The 19,595-nt window shown below is 38.2% G+C and overlaps 1 protein-coding gene across 17 annotated transcripts in view; it reads right to left on the bottom strand.

The window, feature by feature from the left end:
* myo18ab (myosin XVIIIAb) overlaps positions 1-19,595 on the bottom strand; it is a 126,506-nt gene that overhangs the window by 28,094 nt on the left and 78,817 nt on the right. For all 17 annotated transcript variants that reach the window (XM_042226770.1, XM_005937150.3, XM_042226762.1 and 14 more), the window contains 13 exons: positions 18,793-18,912; positions 17,431-17,542; positions 15,939-16,066; positions 14,915-15,069; positions 14,569-14,692; positions 11,668-11,775; positions 11,393-11,485; positions 10,646-10,756; positions 9,351-9,455; positions 8,564-8,710; positions 7,953-8,066; positions 1,813-1,929; positions 1,608-1,691 (listed from right to left, as the gene is read on the bottom strand). In XM_042226770.1, the coding sequence (XP_042082704.1) occupies positions 1,608-1,691; positions 1,813-1,929; positions 7,953-8,066; positions 8,564-8,710; positions 9,351-9,455; positions 10,646-10,756; positions 11,393-11,485; positions 11,668-11,775; positions 14,569-14,692; positions 14,915-15,069; positions 15,939-16,066; positions 17,431-17,542; positions 18,793-18,912 (1,518 nt within the window). The remainder of the gene's footprint in view (positions 1-1,607; positions 1,692-1,812; positions 1,930-7,952; positions 8,067-8,563; positions 8,711-9,350; positions 9,456-10,645; positions 10,757-11,392; positions 11,486-11,667; positions 11,776-14,568; positions 14,693-14,914; positions 15,070-15,938; positions 16,067-17,430; positions 17,543-18,792; positions 18,913-19,595) is intronic.

The following is a 19,595-nucleotide window of genomic DNA, read 5'->3' on the forward strand; positions in this document are numbered from 1 at the left end:
CGCCAGCAGTGCACATCGCAAATTAGCTTGCATAGATACATTAGTTGTGCCGCTTCTTAATGACGGTATCTTAGCTAACAACCCCAACTACCAGAATCTACTTGTAATTGGCTAAAAATAACATAACCGGTGAGAGGGACGTTGCTAGCTGGCAGTTTTTTCGAGCGATGTTGAAATTTCCACATTCCAACACTTCAAATGCTTCAGGAGCTGTCCGCTCAGCGCAGCATCAGCACCACGGAAATCCGTAGACTCGAGACAGAATTCACAATGTGTTTTCGGGACTTTCAGGTGTATGGACCAATGTTTTTTTTCTGATCAAACCAGAAAGCTTTAATGAGCAGCTGGATTTGTCTCACATTAACTGGCTGGACACAGAGGACATCGAAATGCAGCTGATTGAACTGAAAAGCTCGACTCTGTGGGGTTCAAGTTTTGCAGAACTACGAACTCAGCTGGAATCCACAGCTGTGCGTGTTCATGGAGCTTGCATTTTCACCTGCTGGATATCACTACCTGACTAGTTTAACTGTCCTCAGAACATTGCAGAGGCATTATTGACAGTATTTGGCTCCAATATCTGTGTGAGCAGATTTTCTCTCACACAAAGAGAGTCCTCAGGTAGCCATCTGAATGCTGGACACTCGGAGACCTGTGTCTCTGAGTGGGAGACCAGAGATCAGATTAACATGTGTATCCCTGTATTAACAAACATGCCATATTGGCACAGTTTATTTTTCTTATCATTGTTGTGAGGATACTATAAATAGAATTTGCATTTTCTGTTGTACAGTTCATTTGCTGTTATGGAGTTCTTGTTATGGATAAGAATTCTCTTTTTTTTTGTTTCAAAATAGCTGATAACTATTCGCTGATAGCTGCCAACATCTGCGAACAAATATATTTCTATAAAGTTGTTCTATATAGTGTGTAACTGTTAGTATAGAGCGTTATTAAATTTATTGCTAATGCAATTATATGGCACATTGACTTCTGAGGAAATTTTAGATGGCACTCATCATCATAAAGGTTGCCGACCCCTGGCATACAATATGATACAGAAAAATTATTGGGTGTCAAGATTTTCCTAGTTTTACACTGGTTGTACTACCAAACATAAAAGGTAAACCAACCCACTGTTTGAATTAAGCTATCCATATTTAAGTGAGTGCTGCAAAACTTGACTAACCATAAAGACCTAATGGAGTCCTCTGGAAGATGAAATATCCCCAAAACAGATCCACCTAAGTTGTTCACATTTGACTTTTAAAGAGTCTCTAATTCAAAATTTTTATTTTTTTATTTTTATGTTTTGATGATGAAAGGACTGAATTTCTGTACACTTACTCTATCCTCCTGTTTTGTTTTGTTTTTTTTAAATTATGCTACTCCTTTCCCAGCTTTTCACACGTTTGGAGAACTTGAGTGCTCAAATAGAGCAAAAACATACTGCTTGCATCTCTACCATTTATTATTATTATTATTATTATTATTATTATTATTATTATTATTATTATTATTCCCATTTTCTGTTCTATGACAGAGTAAAGCCTGGCTGACCATGCCACTTCTCCATTTTTATGCCAAGAACAAAAGTCATCACCTACCTTCTCTTGAATTTCCTGCTTCTCCTTTAGGGCGTCCTCAAGCTGGGCTTGAAGGTCACTGATCTGAGCCAGGTTCTGAGCTGACTGAAACCCCCAAAAATGGAAAACAAGGCATGAAGCAACATTTTATTGGCGTTAATGATCATTTGAAATGGATCACAAACTTTTTATTGCCAGTGTACATTAAACAAGAAAGAAATCATACCTGGGCCACAGCAGCCTTGTGTTTCTTCATCAGCTCATTGAAGTCCTCTTGGTCCTCCTCCATTCTTGACTGCAGGTCATTCTTCTCTCTCTGCAGACGACTCAGCTGCTCCTCCAGCTGAAAAAAAAAAGATATGCCAAAGATCTACAGAGCAAGAAGGCAACTGCTTCTCCAGAAATAAAAAATTTAACTGTCTTCACAAGATTTAGATGAGGTAGGAAATCCTATACAATTCTCTGTCCTATTCAATGCCATGAAAAATATCTGCACACTTCTTGATTTTTTTTTTAGTTAGTTGTATATTTCTTGCACGTAAATGTTTCAGATCATTAAAGTAAATTTACACACAACAGCAGGTAGGATTGAAAACGTTATATCCTTAATAAATTAAAACATTATCTAACATTTTCATTGTGCATTTACTCAGATTAACTTTTTCTAATATTAAAATTTGCAAAAAGAAAGAAAGAAATCGGGGAGGGCATAAATACCTTTTCACAATATTGCATGTCCAATTACTCAAAGTAACATCTATTAATCTATCATTATCAGTTACTATGTTGTAAAACAACACTACCAAAAGAGAAATTTAAGATGTTGCAGAATATATTTCAAAGTAAAATGAATGAAAATATAAAAGAATGTTGGAAAACGAGTGGAGATAAAATGGCTCACAATACTGATTACACATTAACATTACTCACTGTGCAGTATTTCTGCATTATGATGAATCCCATTAACGGGCATCTGGAACTGGATAAGTAACAAGAGTGGTTTATAAAATTCAGAGCTTTTTAAGATCTTTTTAAATGAGCAAGTAAACTTTCTTATGCATCTTTCGCACCAGATGTACCATCTTTAACATAAAATGTGTGTAGACACCCTAAATCTACAGGAGAGACCAGTGACCCTTTGCAGAAAGCTCATTTCTGCAGTTTATATCCACAATCTAATTCTTTAGTCATTAGAGTTCATGACCATAAGTGAGGTTGTCAGCATCAAAGTAGCAGAGGCCCAGTTCATCGGTCAATCTCCTGCTCCTTTCGCCTGTTATTCATAAAGAAGACTCCAAGATACTTAAACTCCTCCACTTGGGGCAGTCAATTCTCCCTGATCCAGAGACACTACTCACAATACACCATCACAATAACTTTCTGGTGTGCAAAGTCTGTCCGACATCATCCCTCGTCACCTCATCCAACTCATCACTGGGCGGTGATCAGGTCCTCTCTTCACCCAAGTGTCCAGAACATATGACAGAGTGGATGATATGATTACAGATCTTATCGTCACAATCATACAAAATTGACCTGCACCGAGAACACATGTCCTGATGCCACATGATCTTATGGACATCCTTCAAAGGCGGTGTTCATTACAGACAAACTGTTATGTGCACAGGTCTAATAACAGACCATCTTACAGGCTTTTCCTCACACTGTCCTTCAGGTCTTGCTGTTCCCCGTGTTTGTTATTGACGGCATTAATTGTGATTGATTTTAGTTGTTACCATGTCTAGAAATTGTATTAATCATCCAGACAGTTTCTGTTACGTGTGTGGTTCATTCATGACGGAAGCACAGCGTCGCACAATTACCACAAACCTTAAGAAGATATACAAATTGTGCTTTGGCTGTCTGCTGGATGACCAGGATAAATGTTGGGCTCCACACGTCATCTGCAACAGTTGTTCCAATGGACTGCGTGACTGGCTAAATCTGTGAACGGCCACAATGCAGTCCCGATGATGTGGCTGACATAGAGCCTACATATAACTCACCAGAGGTTATCCAAGCTCCCTGATATAACCAACATACCTAATTAAGAGACTGGCAGCCTGGGAACTGTGCTGAAATAATCCTATTTTTGTAATAACTGGGATAATATACAAAATAAGAGGAGAGGTTGTTGGTGCAGGGCAATGGATCAATAAATCATGACTAATGTGACTATGTGAAAATGTTAACAAATCAATTTAGGCACAGAGTTAACACAAAGAGCTAGTGACACTCAGCGCTTAGTGAAAAACAGTCTAATGGGATAGAGAATGATCCAAACATCCATAGCTTCAAAATCGGGGTTTAGATCATAAAACTAAGATTTCATTTTATTTTTCTATTTATTTTTATTGAAAGCACCGAGTGCTTAGGTGTACCAAGATGCACTTGATGCACTAAAAATATCCATGCGGAATCTGGGGCAAATTCATTTACATATCACACTTTCTTTTTTTAATCCACTGTTGAGTGCTTTTATCAGTGCTGAGTGCTGATAAAAGCTGCGAATGCATCTCCATCTCTGGAGCATGTGATGGATACTTGAAAAAAGTGCCAGTAACCAGCATCAAACTCTCATTTAACAATAGACTGTTAGTGTAATTTCAGCCCAATTACATGGCCGGGCTCTTTGTTTTTTTCTCTCTTTTATTTTCCCTCTCAGATTGCTAGAAGCTCTTTGTGGAAAGTAAAGCTGTTGAAAACATGTGTGACAATTTTCTCAAAACACTGCAATTACAATGGGAGAAGCATGCAAGTGGCAGCCATCTAAAAGAAATGTCATTTGCATGATTTTATTTCTACTGAATTGCAGTGTGTCATGTAGTTAGGGCTGCATAAAAAATCCTCCATTTATGTAATTACAGTTTGTGTTATCGGTTCTCACAGCCTTTTACTTTTCCAGCAAGCTGGGTGCATGAAGAGGTCATTCTCAAAGATACCATTTCAAAAACAAACAGCTGCTGGCACAGTGATCTTGATTCCTTATCTCATCTTATATACTCCTCCTTCACATTTTACTGAATAGATTACACTTTCTGTCAAAACAGTTAAGCAGTATTAATATCCCAAGATGAATATTTTCTGCAGTACAACACTTTTCAACGTTCGCCAAACAACCTGAGAAAGAACAAATGACGGCTAAGACATCCAGGGTAGAGGGACAGAGGCCATAACACATTCTAATTTAACACATACTGTGAGTAAGTCTGAAGAGGAAGAACATCATGCATTAACCTATTAAAATAATCCACTCATTCTCTTCTGGTTATTCTTATTCAAGACAACAGTGATAACCACCATGCCACAGAGAAAGTAACTGACATCTATCACTCCGGAAATGATTGCAAATCACTTCGAGCACCATTATCCACAAATAGGGAAAACCTGGAAAAATAATAAACCTTTCCAAGGGTGGCCAGCCGACCAAAGTTACTCCAGGAGCGCACCAACAAATCATCCAGGAGGTCACAAACAAACCCAGAACAACAGCTAAGGAACTGCAGGCCTCACAGGTCTCATTTAAGGTCAGGAGTTCATGATTCATCTGTAAGAAACAGACTTCAAGAGGCAAATATGGTGGGGATAGTGTGACGGACCACTTGCCGTAATTGATTTAACCATAAATTCTGCTCTCTACCTCAAAATCCTGAAGGAGAATGGTGGCCATTTGTCTGTGCCCTAAAGCACAAGCACCCTTGGGCTATGCAGCAGTACAATGATCCAAAATACGACAAGAAGTCCACCTCTGAATGGCTCAACAAAAAGCAAAATAAAGGTTTTGGAGTTGTCTAAAGAAAATTTAGAATTAAATCAGACTGATATGGCTGTGCATAACCTTAAAGAGGCCTTTCACGTTCAAGAACTCTCCAATGTCACTGAATTAAAGAAGAGTGGGCCAAAATTCCTCCATTGTACTATGAATGGCTCATTGCCACCAATATCAAACACTTGATCGCAGTCCTTGCTGCAAAGATTCAGACAACTGGTTATTAGGTTGGTAATAATGACTTTTTCACACAGGGTCAGGTAGGTTTGGAGAACCTTTTTCAAGTAATAGTAATAATAAATAAAATGAAAAGTAAGAAAATACATGTACTGTATTTACACAAGTTACTTTTATCAAATACAAAATGCTCTTTGTTGATCTGAAACATACAAGTGTGACAAAATAAACTAAAGACTAAGAAATCGCCTTTTGATTACACTGTATCTTCTCTCCTTTTTGCCAGTCGGCTGTTCATTCAAAAGTATTTTTGAAAGAGTGTGTGAATATGAAATGTGGTGTTTCTCTGACGTTTCCAAACTATGACCTGGGTTTCTCTGCTAATTCAGTTAATACAAAAACCTTTTATCTTGTCCAGATTTAACTGTGTTGGCTCAATCTAAATGCTCATGCAGCTGAATTCTCAGCGAAGCTCTTCATTAACCTGCATTCACGATGACACTAATTAGAAAGAATTAGCAACTGAAGTGAATGTTCAGTGCCATTTCTTCCAGTTTATACATCAGGACAAGCAAGGCAAGCACTGCCTGCCCAGTGAAATCTAAAAATAGGTATCGATTAAACTGTACTGCTCCACAAATGATCTCATGTTGCTTCTTTGAACTCATCCTGTAATTTACTGCCATCTGGTGGTCACAGTTGGCTAGCTGAACAAAGAGTCACCAGAATCTAATTTCTATTATTTTCATGGTGACGTCGAAATAAAATAAGAAAAAAACGTGTGGGGCCAGTTTTGTAGCCACCTGCTGGCCTGTTCGTGCCAGTGGCTATTTTCACCAAGCCCAGTTATGAGTTCACCTGGGAACTAGAAACACTAAATTAATTATGCTTTTTTCTTGTTGTCTGGTTTACTAGCTTATTATTTTGCAGATTTAGATGATGAAGATTGTAAATAATAAACCTTTATATTAATATTTAAAAATATAAAAGGTAAAACCTTTTTTTTGGACCCATAAGCAAACATGGGAGCAGTAAAACGTTTTCCACCACTGCTCTGGGGAAAGGATACGTTGGGCACTGGAAGTAATAATATATTACACGTCCAGCCAGGAAGGACTGCAGAAAGCTAAAAATACCCACACAGAGTGCAGCATGAATAAAAGAATAAAAACAGCTGAACACAGGTGTATTAGAATTAACTGGTATTTATATGACACTTTTCTCTTCTTACAACTGATCAGCTGTTTCTGTAACGCAGTGTAATTAATATATATTTATACTGATTTCTTTACTTTTTTCATTTCATTTTTTTGCTCATTGACTATAAAGGAATATGTAGAAGTTAAGCTTCTTCTACATAATACATACACTCTACACTCAACACTCTATGGTGATTATGTGAAAATGCAGAAACTACCAGAAGCTAAAACTCTTCAAACCACCTTCAGTACAAACAAATTCCTGACCTTGCACCTCTCTACATCTGGCTTCAAGTACAGTGTGCAATGAAATCAATAAAAGACTAGAAGTGTGCAGCAGGCTTCACAAGTTTGGCAGATTAATAGAAAGCCAAAGGAACATTTTATTATATAATTATATGATTAAGTATTGATATGTAAAGCCACCCGTTCATTAATTCCATCCATCCTTCCACGATTTGACTGACTATAATGGCATAATATTCACCTAAAATTAAAGTTAATCTTTTTGTTATTTAAATTGGTTTTAGCAATACGTGAACAACCATTGTGTGATAGACAGTCGTTTCTTTTCAACAGGCAGGAGAAGAACCAGAAGGAGATTAAACTTCACAGAGAGTAAGAGTAGAGTAAATGACAGGCAAGAGAAACATGGGAGAAAGGAGAAAACACACTCTGACCGATGTGTGAAAACCAGATTATCATGGGAACCGGGCTTAACGTAAGATAAGTCATTCCGAAAAGGACAGAAAATATAAAGGTCAAAACAGATTATGAGCGTTTCTGACAGGAGCAAACTAAGAAAAAAACTAAGGAGCTAAAAATGGCTTCTTAGAAGAAGAAGAGAGTTGTATTTTGCAGTGACTAAGAAAAATCTCTTCATGAAAATTATATTGTCTTTGTATGTAAATATATTTTTAAAAAAATTTAAAAAAGAGGACCAGAAAGAGTAAGATGAGCTCAGAGGGGTCTCACAGGAAACAGGTATGTCTTCAATCTCTCACTAATCTCTGGCTAAAAGTAGAGATTCAACATATCTACTGATACCCCTCTACCAGCACAGATGACATCTTATGCCTTATGACATCTGAAAGAAAATGCCCTACATAGTGGAGACAGCTTTAGCTTTTTCTTAGGAAGAATCCTAACCTTCACCTAAGACTGCATGCTGAAAATTCTCCTTCTAAAGGCTGAGAAGGAAATCTAGTGAGCTGTACTGACCGCCTGTTTCGTTTTGGAAATGTCCTCCATCTGAACATGTAGGTCTTCAATCTCCACCTCCATGGACTTTTTAGCTTTAACTGCAGCTGCACAGGTGAACTCCGACTCCTCTAACTGAAACACACAGACATTGAGGAAAAGAATGAGCTCAGGACGACTTCACAGTTAGTATCCCAGTAGATATATTACAGTTTTTCTAATGGATTCTGGTCCCAGTCAAGAATCAGGTGGCTGGGCTTTATTTGGAAAATCTTCTGCTTTGGATCAGAGGTTTTCAGACGGGTCAGTCCCGTAAGAAGGCACAGGGGAGTTGAAGTGAGGCCACAGACATTAATGCTTTGAGTCATAACTCAATCACATCAGGGGGTGTTTTACAGTTTAAAGCCTGAAAAACTGTCACAAAAAATAATCCAAGATTATGCTAATTACCATAACAGGAGCATAAAATGTGTTAACATGTAAATGTGCTGGTGTCAGTATTTGACTTCTTTCATTCTTTGGTGTTTTTCTATCTCCTTAGATTAGGGGTCTTTCCATTTTCCCACAAGCCACAGATGATACCATGTTTTTGAAACTGCTGCTGTCAGTAATTTATGAAGTTGTGGCTGTACCTGATTCTTGAGTTGGGCGATCTCCCTCTTGCTGGGTGCGTTATTCTTTATGTGGTCCAACATGATCTGGGCATCTGCTAGCAAAGCCTTGGTTCTCTTCAAGTCCTTCCTCAAGCGCTTTTCAACCTCTATGTCACCACCTCTCACCTGGGAACCAAGATGACCAAAGTGTGACTCAACTGACTGAGTGGGACAAGTTATGGTAGTTATAGTAGTTATAGTAATACACAGTGTGTTTTATCATTAAAGGAAGAATCCTTAGATTATCTAGCATACATAGAACTTTCTGAAAAAACTGAAATTTCTGAATTGATAAATTAAATTTGGCTACAGTGAAACACTACATATGAAGAAAGTAACAATTTTAACTACTAGATAAACTTTCCCAGTAGTTTCTTACTTACTAAAGACAATATTCTTTGCATTACAAATGTTTTAAGTATGTTTGAATAAACAAATGAATTATTACCTTAGCATACATTTGCAAAAATGTCTAAAAAATGTAGTCTAAAAGAATATCATGAAACGAAATGAGTGATGCTTACATCCCTTGATAACACAGCTCATTTTAAACATAAACACTTCACACAACTTGTTAAGTTTAATTTATTTGCCCATACTCATATAAAATTGGATCTGCAATCAGATATGTAAATTTTCTTCTGCTAAGTCCACAAGGCCAAATTTTGCTAAAATCTCAGGTCATGTCAGATATTTGTTTACAGTTTTATTACTTTTGTTTACAGATGCTGCTCCGGTTGCATTGCACTGTGTTCATTGTATTTACCTGGTCCTGTACAGACAGAAAGTTCGACTCCAGCTCTCTCTTCTCTTTCAGCACCTTCTGCTTCTCATCATACTCCTCTTCAAGCTGGACTTCCATTTGTTTTAGCTACACAAACACACACACAGTGATGCTTTAGTCGTAATGCAACTGTTCAAGAACATTTTACACAGTCACCATATTAACATATTATTTTCACATGCCAGCTTTTATTGATTAGCAATAGTCAATAAAAGCTGGTTTGGCTCAATTTGTTCACTTAGAAAGAGAGGTCACTGCAAATCAATACAAAGTGAAACTGGGATCATAATGCCCTGTCATTGAACAGTTTGAGTATGCCAACAGTGGGAATCGTGTGCTATGGCCTTCAGCTATTAGACTGCCAACTGAACATTTATTGAAGAATTGTGGACAAGATTGACGGCGCTCTCCACCACCATCACTGAAACGACAAATGAGGGAATTACCGTTGGAAAAACGGTGCCTCATTAGGCCCACAGAGACCCATGAGATGCAAAGAACCAAAGCAAAACGGGGACCTGAAGTTGTTCTTGTGACATGTAACATGTAATAGCCCAACACCGTATGAACACCTTTTTCCCCCATTGTCACCCATGTGTACATGGAAATGTGTCATATGCCAAAACATCCTTGGACAAGATACAACAGCATTTAGGTGCACGTTGGTTATATGAATGAGTGCGAATGGGTGAATGAGGCAGGTACTAGCACCAGTCCATTTAACATCTTGTGTCATTTAATTCATCTTGGTAGTTTCTGGATTCTTGGTGAGTTAAGTTTATAATCTCAAAAAAGAAAGGACTTTTTTTCTCAAACCTTTCAGAGTATTTCAAGAAGTGAAGGCTATTAGTAAGGTTTTGATTAATTACACATTATTCCTACCCTGTGAGTCAAGTCAAATCCACCATTTTTAATTCTATTGCACATTTAAAAACAATAGCTGTTCTCTGAAGTGCTGTGCACCTAAAAGAAATATGCACACAAAGTCAAGCCTCAAGGAAAAACATTTAAAACAGGGTACATGTTAGTTCAACGGTTTTCTGTGGTGTCTAGAAACCTCCCATAAACAACACTGAATTGATAGCAGCTTGATTGGATTTTGTCATATTGTTGTCATCATTTCATTTATCCTTTGCTGTGCATGCCCTTACAGCTAATTTCTCCATCAGTGTCTCTGGATTTAGTCTCTAGCTGTGCCCAAAACCACAAATTTTAATCCTGGTTCGCCTAAACACTTGCTGACAAGTGTTACAAAATGTGAAAAAGCACTTTCTCACCTTTTTGCTACATGACTGCCTGATCTCCTCCACTTCCTCATCTTTGCTCTCAATCTCCTTGGAATGGGTTTGACGCAAGCGCTCCATCTCCATCTCAAGACGTAGCTTACCCTGAAAGAAACACAGACCAGATGCTCTGGACTCACTGTGGCTTAAAGAAGCATAATGTTAATGTTCCGTCTTTGCCTTGATGGAGGTATGTGTCCAATGCCATTCATATTTCACAAAATATACTAGCAATATACTAGCATGACTTTCAGGAGTTGAATGTGTACAAAAACAAGAATCATTACATTTTGGTGCAGATTTTGAAAACTTTCTTTAAAGTTGCAGGATACTGGACTTGGATGTGGATGCACACTTAAAGTCCTTTTTGTTCCAAACTGTCATCTTTGTAATCTAAAAAGCATGACTACCATCCTTAATACTAGTCTAAAAATAGCCTTAAAATATCTTGATGCATGCTCAATCATCCAGTTAAGGAAATCCCAAAAAGCTGGTCCTGTTCATATGGACGTAGCGTTTCAGTGGGAGAAACGTTTCGTCACAAATGACATCACTTGGATGACTTCATGATCCGAGAAAGTGAATTGGTCACTTGAATGAGTGATGAAACGTTTCTCCCACTGAAAACGCTACGTCCATATGAACAGATTCAACTTGTTGGGAATATAAATAAAAATCTTACTAAGTAAAAATACAGCTTTAATTGGAGTTTTTTTTAGTTTTTTCCTTTTTCGTGTGTACCTGCTCCAACATCTGGATGGTACCAGCCTGCTCATCAAGCTCTTCTTCTTGGTCTTTCACCTTTGCCTCTAGATCACGAAGCTGCTTCTTCACCTGCATAGAAAAAAAACGATGTTCCAAAATGAATACCTGATATTCAATTAATAAATGAATGCACCATCATATATCTATTTTAGTTGAACAGACAAAGAACAGTTTTGATTTTTTGTGGGTGTGGACTGGCACAAACAGATGGAGTGGATGGTTTGACTAACTAAAAAAGGAATAGGACAGACCTTGGCCAGTGATGCCTCATCCTTTGATTCTTGGGAGTTGAGATCCTGCAGCTCGGCCTCCAGCTGCTCCAGCTTCAGGTTGACTGCACAAGCTTCCAGGTCTTTGTCCTGCAAGACAGGTGATTAGAGTCAGAACACAGAAAAGGGAACTGCCACATGTGCACGATGGGGAAAAGTTGAGATACTCTGCTCTACACATAGCCACAAAGTGGAAACACACAAAAGGGAAGTTACAATTACAAGTTAAAATGACAAGCTTGTTCTCTGTAACAAGCACAGTATGAAGCTGGAGGTCTTTACAATATATTACAACTGCAATCAAGAGCTACAAGTTTCCGTGGATAAAAATTGTAGACTTGGCATGAGTTAGACACGCAATTAGAATAAAAATGTACAGTCTTGTATGCGGGGCCGTGCAAGCCAAAATTCATGCTTTCACTCTCACATAGTTTTATTTTAATTTTTATATTTAGATATTTTTATTCTCATGTTTACACATATTTAACACACATTGCAATATTGTGTTCTCTTATACATGTATTTTAATGTACATATTTACAAATTTTCACTCTAACATACATGCATTTTCATTTATGCATTCCTACATTTTGCTCTCATTTACATGCATTCAATTTGGATTTAAACTCACAAATAATATATGTATGTAAGAAGAGAATGCTTACATGTCTGAAGAAAATATATGTATGCAAGAGAATAATGTATGTGAATGAAAGAGTGTAGTGGAAACGGAAGGCTGGGTGTCTGTACCGCTGTGATTGGCTGAGAAGCACGCACGGGTCACTTTCAAGTGTCTGACAGCATGGAGGGAGGAGAAGAAACTCGAGTTCTTCAGCAAGCTGTGTATGGCGTTATTTTTGTGCTACTATTCTGAGCGCAAGTAAAAAAAAGTTTGCAGGTGCAAGTGTTGCATTTTGAGGAGAAATTTATTTTGAGTGAAGAGAAGAGAGCAATGTGTTGCTCGTGCTTAACGCGATTAGTACCGTACTTCAGCTAGAATGAAAAAAAGACAAAGCTGGAGTTATTCTGTCTTTATGTTACACAGCTGCCTCTTCTCCCCTCATTCTCTCTCTCCCTCCCTCTCCTGTTGCAGCTGATCGTCTCTCTTGTTTGTTTATCTCCCACTTTGCGCCAGAAACAGGAAACCAGCGGATGTTGCGCTAAACAACAACAGCAGCACGTTCAAGCTTGATAAGCTGTTGTTAGAATTTATTTAAAATTAATTTCTAGTATCAGCTGATGTTTGCTGGAGCCACAGCTGTAAAAGCTGCTGCTCATGATATCGGTTTGGAAACATGAAGGTGATACAAATCATACATATATACCAATAAGACCGTGTACGTCACTGTCACAACAGCGTTTGTTTTAGTTCAAAGGCTTTATGGTTTTTCCGATAACACCTGGTGGTGTAGTCGTGATTTTTTGTCAGTTGAGCCTTATATATTATGTTTAACCCGAATGACCACCCGGTCAGCTGGTGGGTAATAGGCATCTCCAAAAACGTCAGAGCACTTATGCAAATATGTGATGTCTTGATGAATCGAGCAGATATTGAAGTTTACACAGCACCATTCTCGCATGAAAATATCTTAAAAGTTTATTTTGTGACCCAGACAGAGTAATATTTCAAACTCCGCCACTCTGTGTTCCTCCGCCACTGCCTCGTTTGAGTTTTGGACGAAATGGATTCTGGGATATTGCATTTCTGTCATTTCGAGCTGATTGGAGACCAGAACAGCCAATCAGATTTTTTTGCATCCAAGTCTGTGATTGGCTGGTTTTGTGGCACAAATATAACAGTGTAGAGAAAGAGTTGAGCGCGCACGGGCAGAAATGTTGAGAGCGCGAGCAACACATTGCGAGCGAGCGCAAATATGTGTGTGTGTGTGTGTGTGGATAATAGCAAACACTGAAATACATTTTTTGCACGCAGCAATGAATTTTGTTCACTCAAATTCAGCTTTTCTTCGCTCAAAATAAATTTCTCCTCAAAATGCAACACTTGCACCTGCAAACTTTTTTTTACTTGCGCTCAGAATAGTAGCACAAAAATAACGCCATACACAGCTTGCTGAAGAACTCGAGTTTCTTCTCCTCCCTCCATGCTGTCAGACACTTGAAAGTGACCCGTGCGTGCTTCTCAGCCAATCACAGCGGTACAGACACCCAGCCTTCTGTTTCCACTACACTCTTTCATTCACATACATTATTCTCTTGCATACATATATTTTCTTCAGACATGTATGCATTCTCTTCTTACATACATATATTATTTGTGAGATGAAATGCATGTTGAATGCATGTAAATGAGAGCAAAATGTAGGAATGCATAATTGAAAATGCATGTATGTTACAGTGAAAATTTGTAAATATGTACATTAAAATACATGTATAAGAGAACACAATATTGCAATGTGTGTGTTAAATATGTGTAAACATGAGAATAAAAATATTTAAATATAAAAATTAAAATAAAACTATGTGAGAGTGAAAGTATATGTGTGTGAAAGAAGAATGTATGTGTGTGAGAGTGAAAGAATGAATTTTGGCTTGCACGGCCCCGCATAATCTTGGATCATATTGTGCTGCCATCCTGGTAACTACAAAGGAGGCCCAAACAACAATTTCTTCTTGCAGCTTTATACGCCCCTTAAACTCACAATGATCACACATGCTCATCTAAACATACTGATTGTCTTTACTGCTCAAAGACAATAAGTGACAGAGTAAATACAAAATCTAAATATGAGTAGGATGCTGAAAACTTTAAAATGCTGGGGTATCTGACACTAAATAATTCACAAATAACGCACCAAGTCCCAAGAAAAGAAAAACCCCTTCACTAAAGCAACGTGCCACAGTGTAGACCACAGAGACACAGACCTCCAGCTGCTGCCGGAGGCCGAAGACCTCTCCGGTCAGCACATCTTTCTCTCGAGCCAGTTTCTCCCTCAGGCTTCTCTCCCTCTGCACCTCATCCTGGGCTGCACTCAGCTCACTGTCAAACCTTTCAAAAATACACACACACACACACACACACACACACACACACACACACACACACACACACACACACACACACATAAAACACTGTAATTTATTTACAATTACTGTTGTTATTACACCATTACTAATGGGCCTTCCAGGAACCAGGCAGAGGTAGGTAAAGTAATAGAACTGTGTGATGACATGACAGGTAAAACTTGACTGCGTGTGTTTGTGTACTGACTTCCTCTGCTTCTTCTCCAAATCATGGTTGCGACTCTGCTGACCCTCCAGGTGAAGTTTAGTGTCCTGCAGCTCAGCTGTCAGTCGCTGGGCTTTCTTCTTCAGCTGCTGGATATTTCGCTGAGACTCCTCATAATCAGCCTCCAGGTCACTGATCTGCACAAAAAGTATCCTCAATATGTTAAGAAGCCTGTTTGATGAATGCATAAAAAATACAGTCAAGCAGTACGCAAGCAATTTATTGTTTTTAAAACAGCTTATTAAGACCATTGAAGGTTAAAAACCACGTGGGGAATGAGATTAGTTTTCAAATTAATAGAAGAAAACTGGATTTAATGGCAAAAAAATTCCAATGTGCTTTCAGTTCACATTTCAGTCATAAATGTGCTTGCTTTGAGTGCAAGTGTTTGTTTTGCTTAAGGATACCATTACCACTTGCTGAGCACTCTTACTGCAATAGATGCTCAAATCAAATTATAATTTCTAATCAGATAAGTGAGGATGTTACTTGTGATTTAACCCAGATTCACCCTATCATCAAAGTCTCAGAAGAGACAACAGTTAAGGCCATTTAGCAAAGTGTGAACAAAGCAAATCATCTTTCTTGCTGTCAATTCCTTAAAGTAGTCACAGTTTGCATTGATGACAGCTATGCACACGTCTGGTAAGAACTTAAACAGCTTCATGACATCATCACCTGAAATAATTAATTCCCTTCTTAATGTGTTTAAAACTAACCAGCTATGTTGTTATACCCTCGTTATCTGGGAGCCATGAAAGTATGTGTTGCATGTTTTGGTATGACACATTATATTGTCAGAAAATATATATATATATATATATATATATATATATATATATATATATATATATATATATATATATATATATATATATATATATATACTAAAAACGTTTGTAATAAAATAAGGAAATCAGAGTCATATAATTAAGATAAAGCCCAAGATTTTACTGTAAAGAAAAAATTGAATTCTGTTCATAAATATGTATCAGTGTCCACTCACCCTCCTCTCCAGCTGCCGCTTGTTCTGCTGCTCCACCTCCAGTTTGTCATCAAGCTCCTGCTGCAGTCTCTTCTTGGTGAACTCGATCTCCCTGATTGCTCGCTCATACTTCAGCTTCCACTCTCCTCCTGTGATATTTCGTACTTTTATTGTCTACATCATGTGCTCTGTCACTTGTGCTACCCCATGTACTCACTACCACACATGTATTTACTGTATCCAGCCATAAAAGACATTCTGAAAGGCTGAGAATAAAAACATTTAGATGCTATGAACTAAAGTCAACCTTGCTTAGTCCAAGGCAAAACATCTCCAAGGATATCTTAAAGCGATTCATACATCTATTGTAAAGCTTAATTGAAATGCAGATTTCATTTTCCAACAGGACTTAGCAAATGCCCACAGTGACAGTGTTATTACTGTGCTTGAATGACCAGCTAAGTTACCTGACTAAACCCTACAGAGCGTCTTCAGGGAATTGTCCAGTGTCCATTAATTCAACCTTCTTTTATTTTACCAACAAACCTCAATACTCTGAACTGCACTTTAGTAAGACCTATACAATTGTCAGTTATAGCCACGAGGAGCAACCTACAGGTACTGAATGTACTTCAGTCCTGCATAAATACCCCTCCATGAGTGTGGTGCTACATCATTTTTCCTTTACTGTAGTACAAAAGTGAAAAGCTGTTGCAAGCTGGAGACACTGAGGAATCAATTCTTCTTTCACAAAGTCTGCAGGCCAAACAAAGACGGCTGGCAGCAGGCCTGCAGGGCGTCATGAACTGAGTCCTTGCTTCCTTTCTTGCATTGAACCAATCCATCTCTAATGTACTTCTTCACATTGGATTTTTCTTGGCTTTTGTCAAAGCATCGATTGGACATTACCCCTGCGGTTCCTGCACCCCCACTAAAGAACACACACTGGGTTTTTCTAACAGTCTGGAATAACTGGTACTGTAACAGCTGTGCGGGGCTATGTGAAGTAGAGTCCATTTAGGGAACAGAAAACATAACACAAACCACAAGAATGATTTGATGATGTGAGCTTGTGCAGAGATTGTCAAGTGTTAATTTCGTTTTAGGTATTTAGAAAGCCTCAAGTGAAAGATAGAATTGCTGAAAGAGAAACTGTAGCAACCACTAACGTTCCTTGTTGTTTTTTCCCCCTTTGTTACATTACATACACGATATAATGATGCTGCAGTAGTACACCCTCATAGACCTTAAAATAGTTACAAAAACAACTGTATAGGTTTACTAGAATGTAGCTCTTAGTATTGAGGGGGCTCGACCAATAAAAATGAGAGGAAGTGAATTATTGCATGCAATTATAAATCTATGGAAGTACAAACAGGGTTTGGAAATGTGTAGAGTTATGAATAAGTTATACTCATTTGATTTAGTGACAAGAAGCTTGACACCCAGGAGTGATCAGTATCACTATGTCCTGATTGGTCAGTATTGTTGTGCTTGGGAGGTCGTGTCTAACCTGTCTCATCATCATCCACCTCTCCACTGAGTTCGGAAGCACGGATGAGTCGAGCCTCCATCACCTCCATCTCCATAGACTCCATCTCTTTCTTCGTGCTGTCAAATTTGGCCTGGTGGATTAGGGATAACAAGCAGCTTCTATAACAATGGCAACAAAACTCTACGAAGATTAATCAAGAATGTGGTTTTGAAAAGGTCCATTACATTGTTAAGACTTGAGTAGCATTTTTAACTGTGTGTAAAAGTTCATGGGTCAGGTGAAGGGTCCCCTTAACATAATTTTGCTCACAGCTCAGAGGTCAGAACTGGGTCTGGGTGAAAAATATTACTTAGTGAAATGAACAGTGCTTGGATTTTGGCTACATTAAAATATAACACATGTTCTTATTTATTTTCTTCGTTATGCTTCTCCCTTTAGGTATCATCTACTTCAATTTCATTCTATCATCTTCTTTTACATCAATCGTCTGCACATCCTTGAGTCATCTCTGTGATCATCATCTCTTCCTCCTGTTGGCAGTTCAGCATCCTTTGTCCAGTATATCCACCATCCCTGACTAATCTAAGTTAGCCTTACCTTCCTCGCTCTTTCTCTCCTACTGCTTATACCCAAACTGATTTCAACATTCTATCTCTGTCTGTTGGTCATTGACAAAGGAGCATTACCAAAGCCCCTTTGAGTCAAACAAATTCTGCTGCCACACACAGCAAAGTTTTTAGTTGTGTAAATATTTAAAGTTGAAAGTCTCATTTTCTTAAAACTGGGTAGTTTGTTTCTTATTTGATGATCATTTCAGGTATCTAGACTCTTTTACTGAATAAACAGTGAACCAATTCAGCAGTAAATGTCATGACTGTTTAACATTACTACTCATGTGCGAAAATGACGCTGGTGTTCTTTTGTCATCTGATTTATTATTGCAAAAATGGCAGTCTTGAAATACAAATAACAGTCAAAAATACTGCTACCACAACATTCAGTATATGTTGCAATGCATAAGCAAAAATGTCCAATTTCATTACACGGTCAAAGCAACAGTACGAGAATAATGGGACAGACACCCTGAGCCAGGGTGTCCTGCACACACAGCAACGTGGAATTATAATTTTGTTACCTGGCTCAAGGGGCCCACGCTGCAAACCACAAACTGCAGGTAAGCAGTGCAATTTCAGGAGTGTTCCTCTCCTGAATATGAATTGCATTCACAAGCCCAAATATCAAGTTTTCTGAGCTGGATGAATAATACGCTCACCTCAAAGTAGAAGTCAAAATGAGGTAGCCCGGAAATACAGCATTATAGTAGCTGGTGACAAGACTTTTCTCCAGTGTACATGCATGTGTGTATGTTTCCATCTTTACCTGCAGGTCCTTCATGTCCTTCTCCAAACGCAGTCTCTCAGAAGTTTCTGTCTCCAGCAACTGGGAGGCAGATTCCCCAGTGTTGCGCTCATCAGCCAGCTCTGCTGACAGCTCTGTGATCTGAAGTGTGAATATTGACAAATCTTGTATTAATGTATAGCTTGGAAGAACTCTCAAAAATTGTGAGATTTTATTTTAGGGTCAGTTCGTGATTGTAAAATTTGTTGTTAGGAGCTAATAGACAGGGTATTATCTGGGACCCGATAAGTAAAACATGAGAACTAATTAACTAATGCTAACTAAGCCTTGCTAAAGAAAGAATTTATATTCCAGTTGTCATTTGTCTTTATGTCATAGCAGGATGATAGAAGAACAACAAGGCCAAATGTTAAGAATTTCAGAGGGACAAAGGAAGAACCATGCCGAACAGCTCAAAAGTTTGGGTCACTTAAAAATGTGATTGTTTCTCAAGAAAAAGACTTCTGTTTTCACTGAGCAGAAATGGATCATAACCCTGTTAAAACACAGTTACAATTCTCATCATCGCTCCTCATAAATCATTGAAATGATATTCAGTAGTTAAATCTATATCTCTGCAGGGATGCAGATGACCAATGTTAGCAAACATCACTCCAGATTAGCTGTCTGCTGACACTTGAGATATATGCTAACAATTTTAAATGTGTTAATCCCAAATTTAAAGAATTCTATTGATTATGTTTAGGAGTAACTCAAATCTCCCAGTGTGTGTGTGTGTGTGTGTGTGTGTGTGTGTGTGTGTGTGTGTGTGTGTGTGTGTGTGT

The sequence above is a fragment of the Haplochromis burtoni genome, unplaced genomic scaffold (genome assembly GCF_018398535.1).
Source record: "Haplochromis burtoni strain Fernald_Lab_line unplaced genomic scaffold, NCSU_Asbu1 Contig_227, whole genome shotgun sequence".
Lineage (NCBI taxonomy): Eukaryota > Metazoa > Chordata > Actinopteri > Cichliformes > Cichlidae > Haplochromis > Haplochromis burtoni.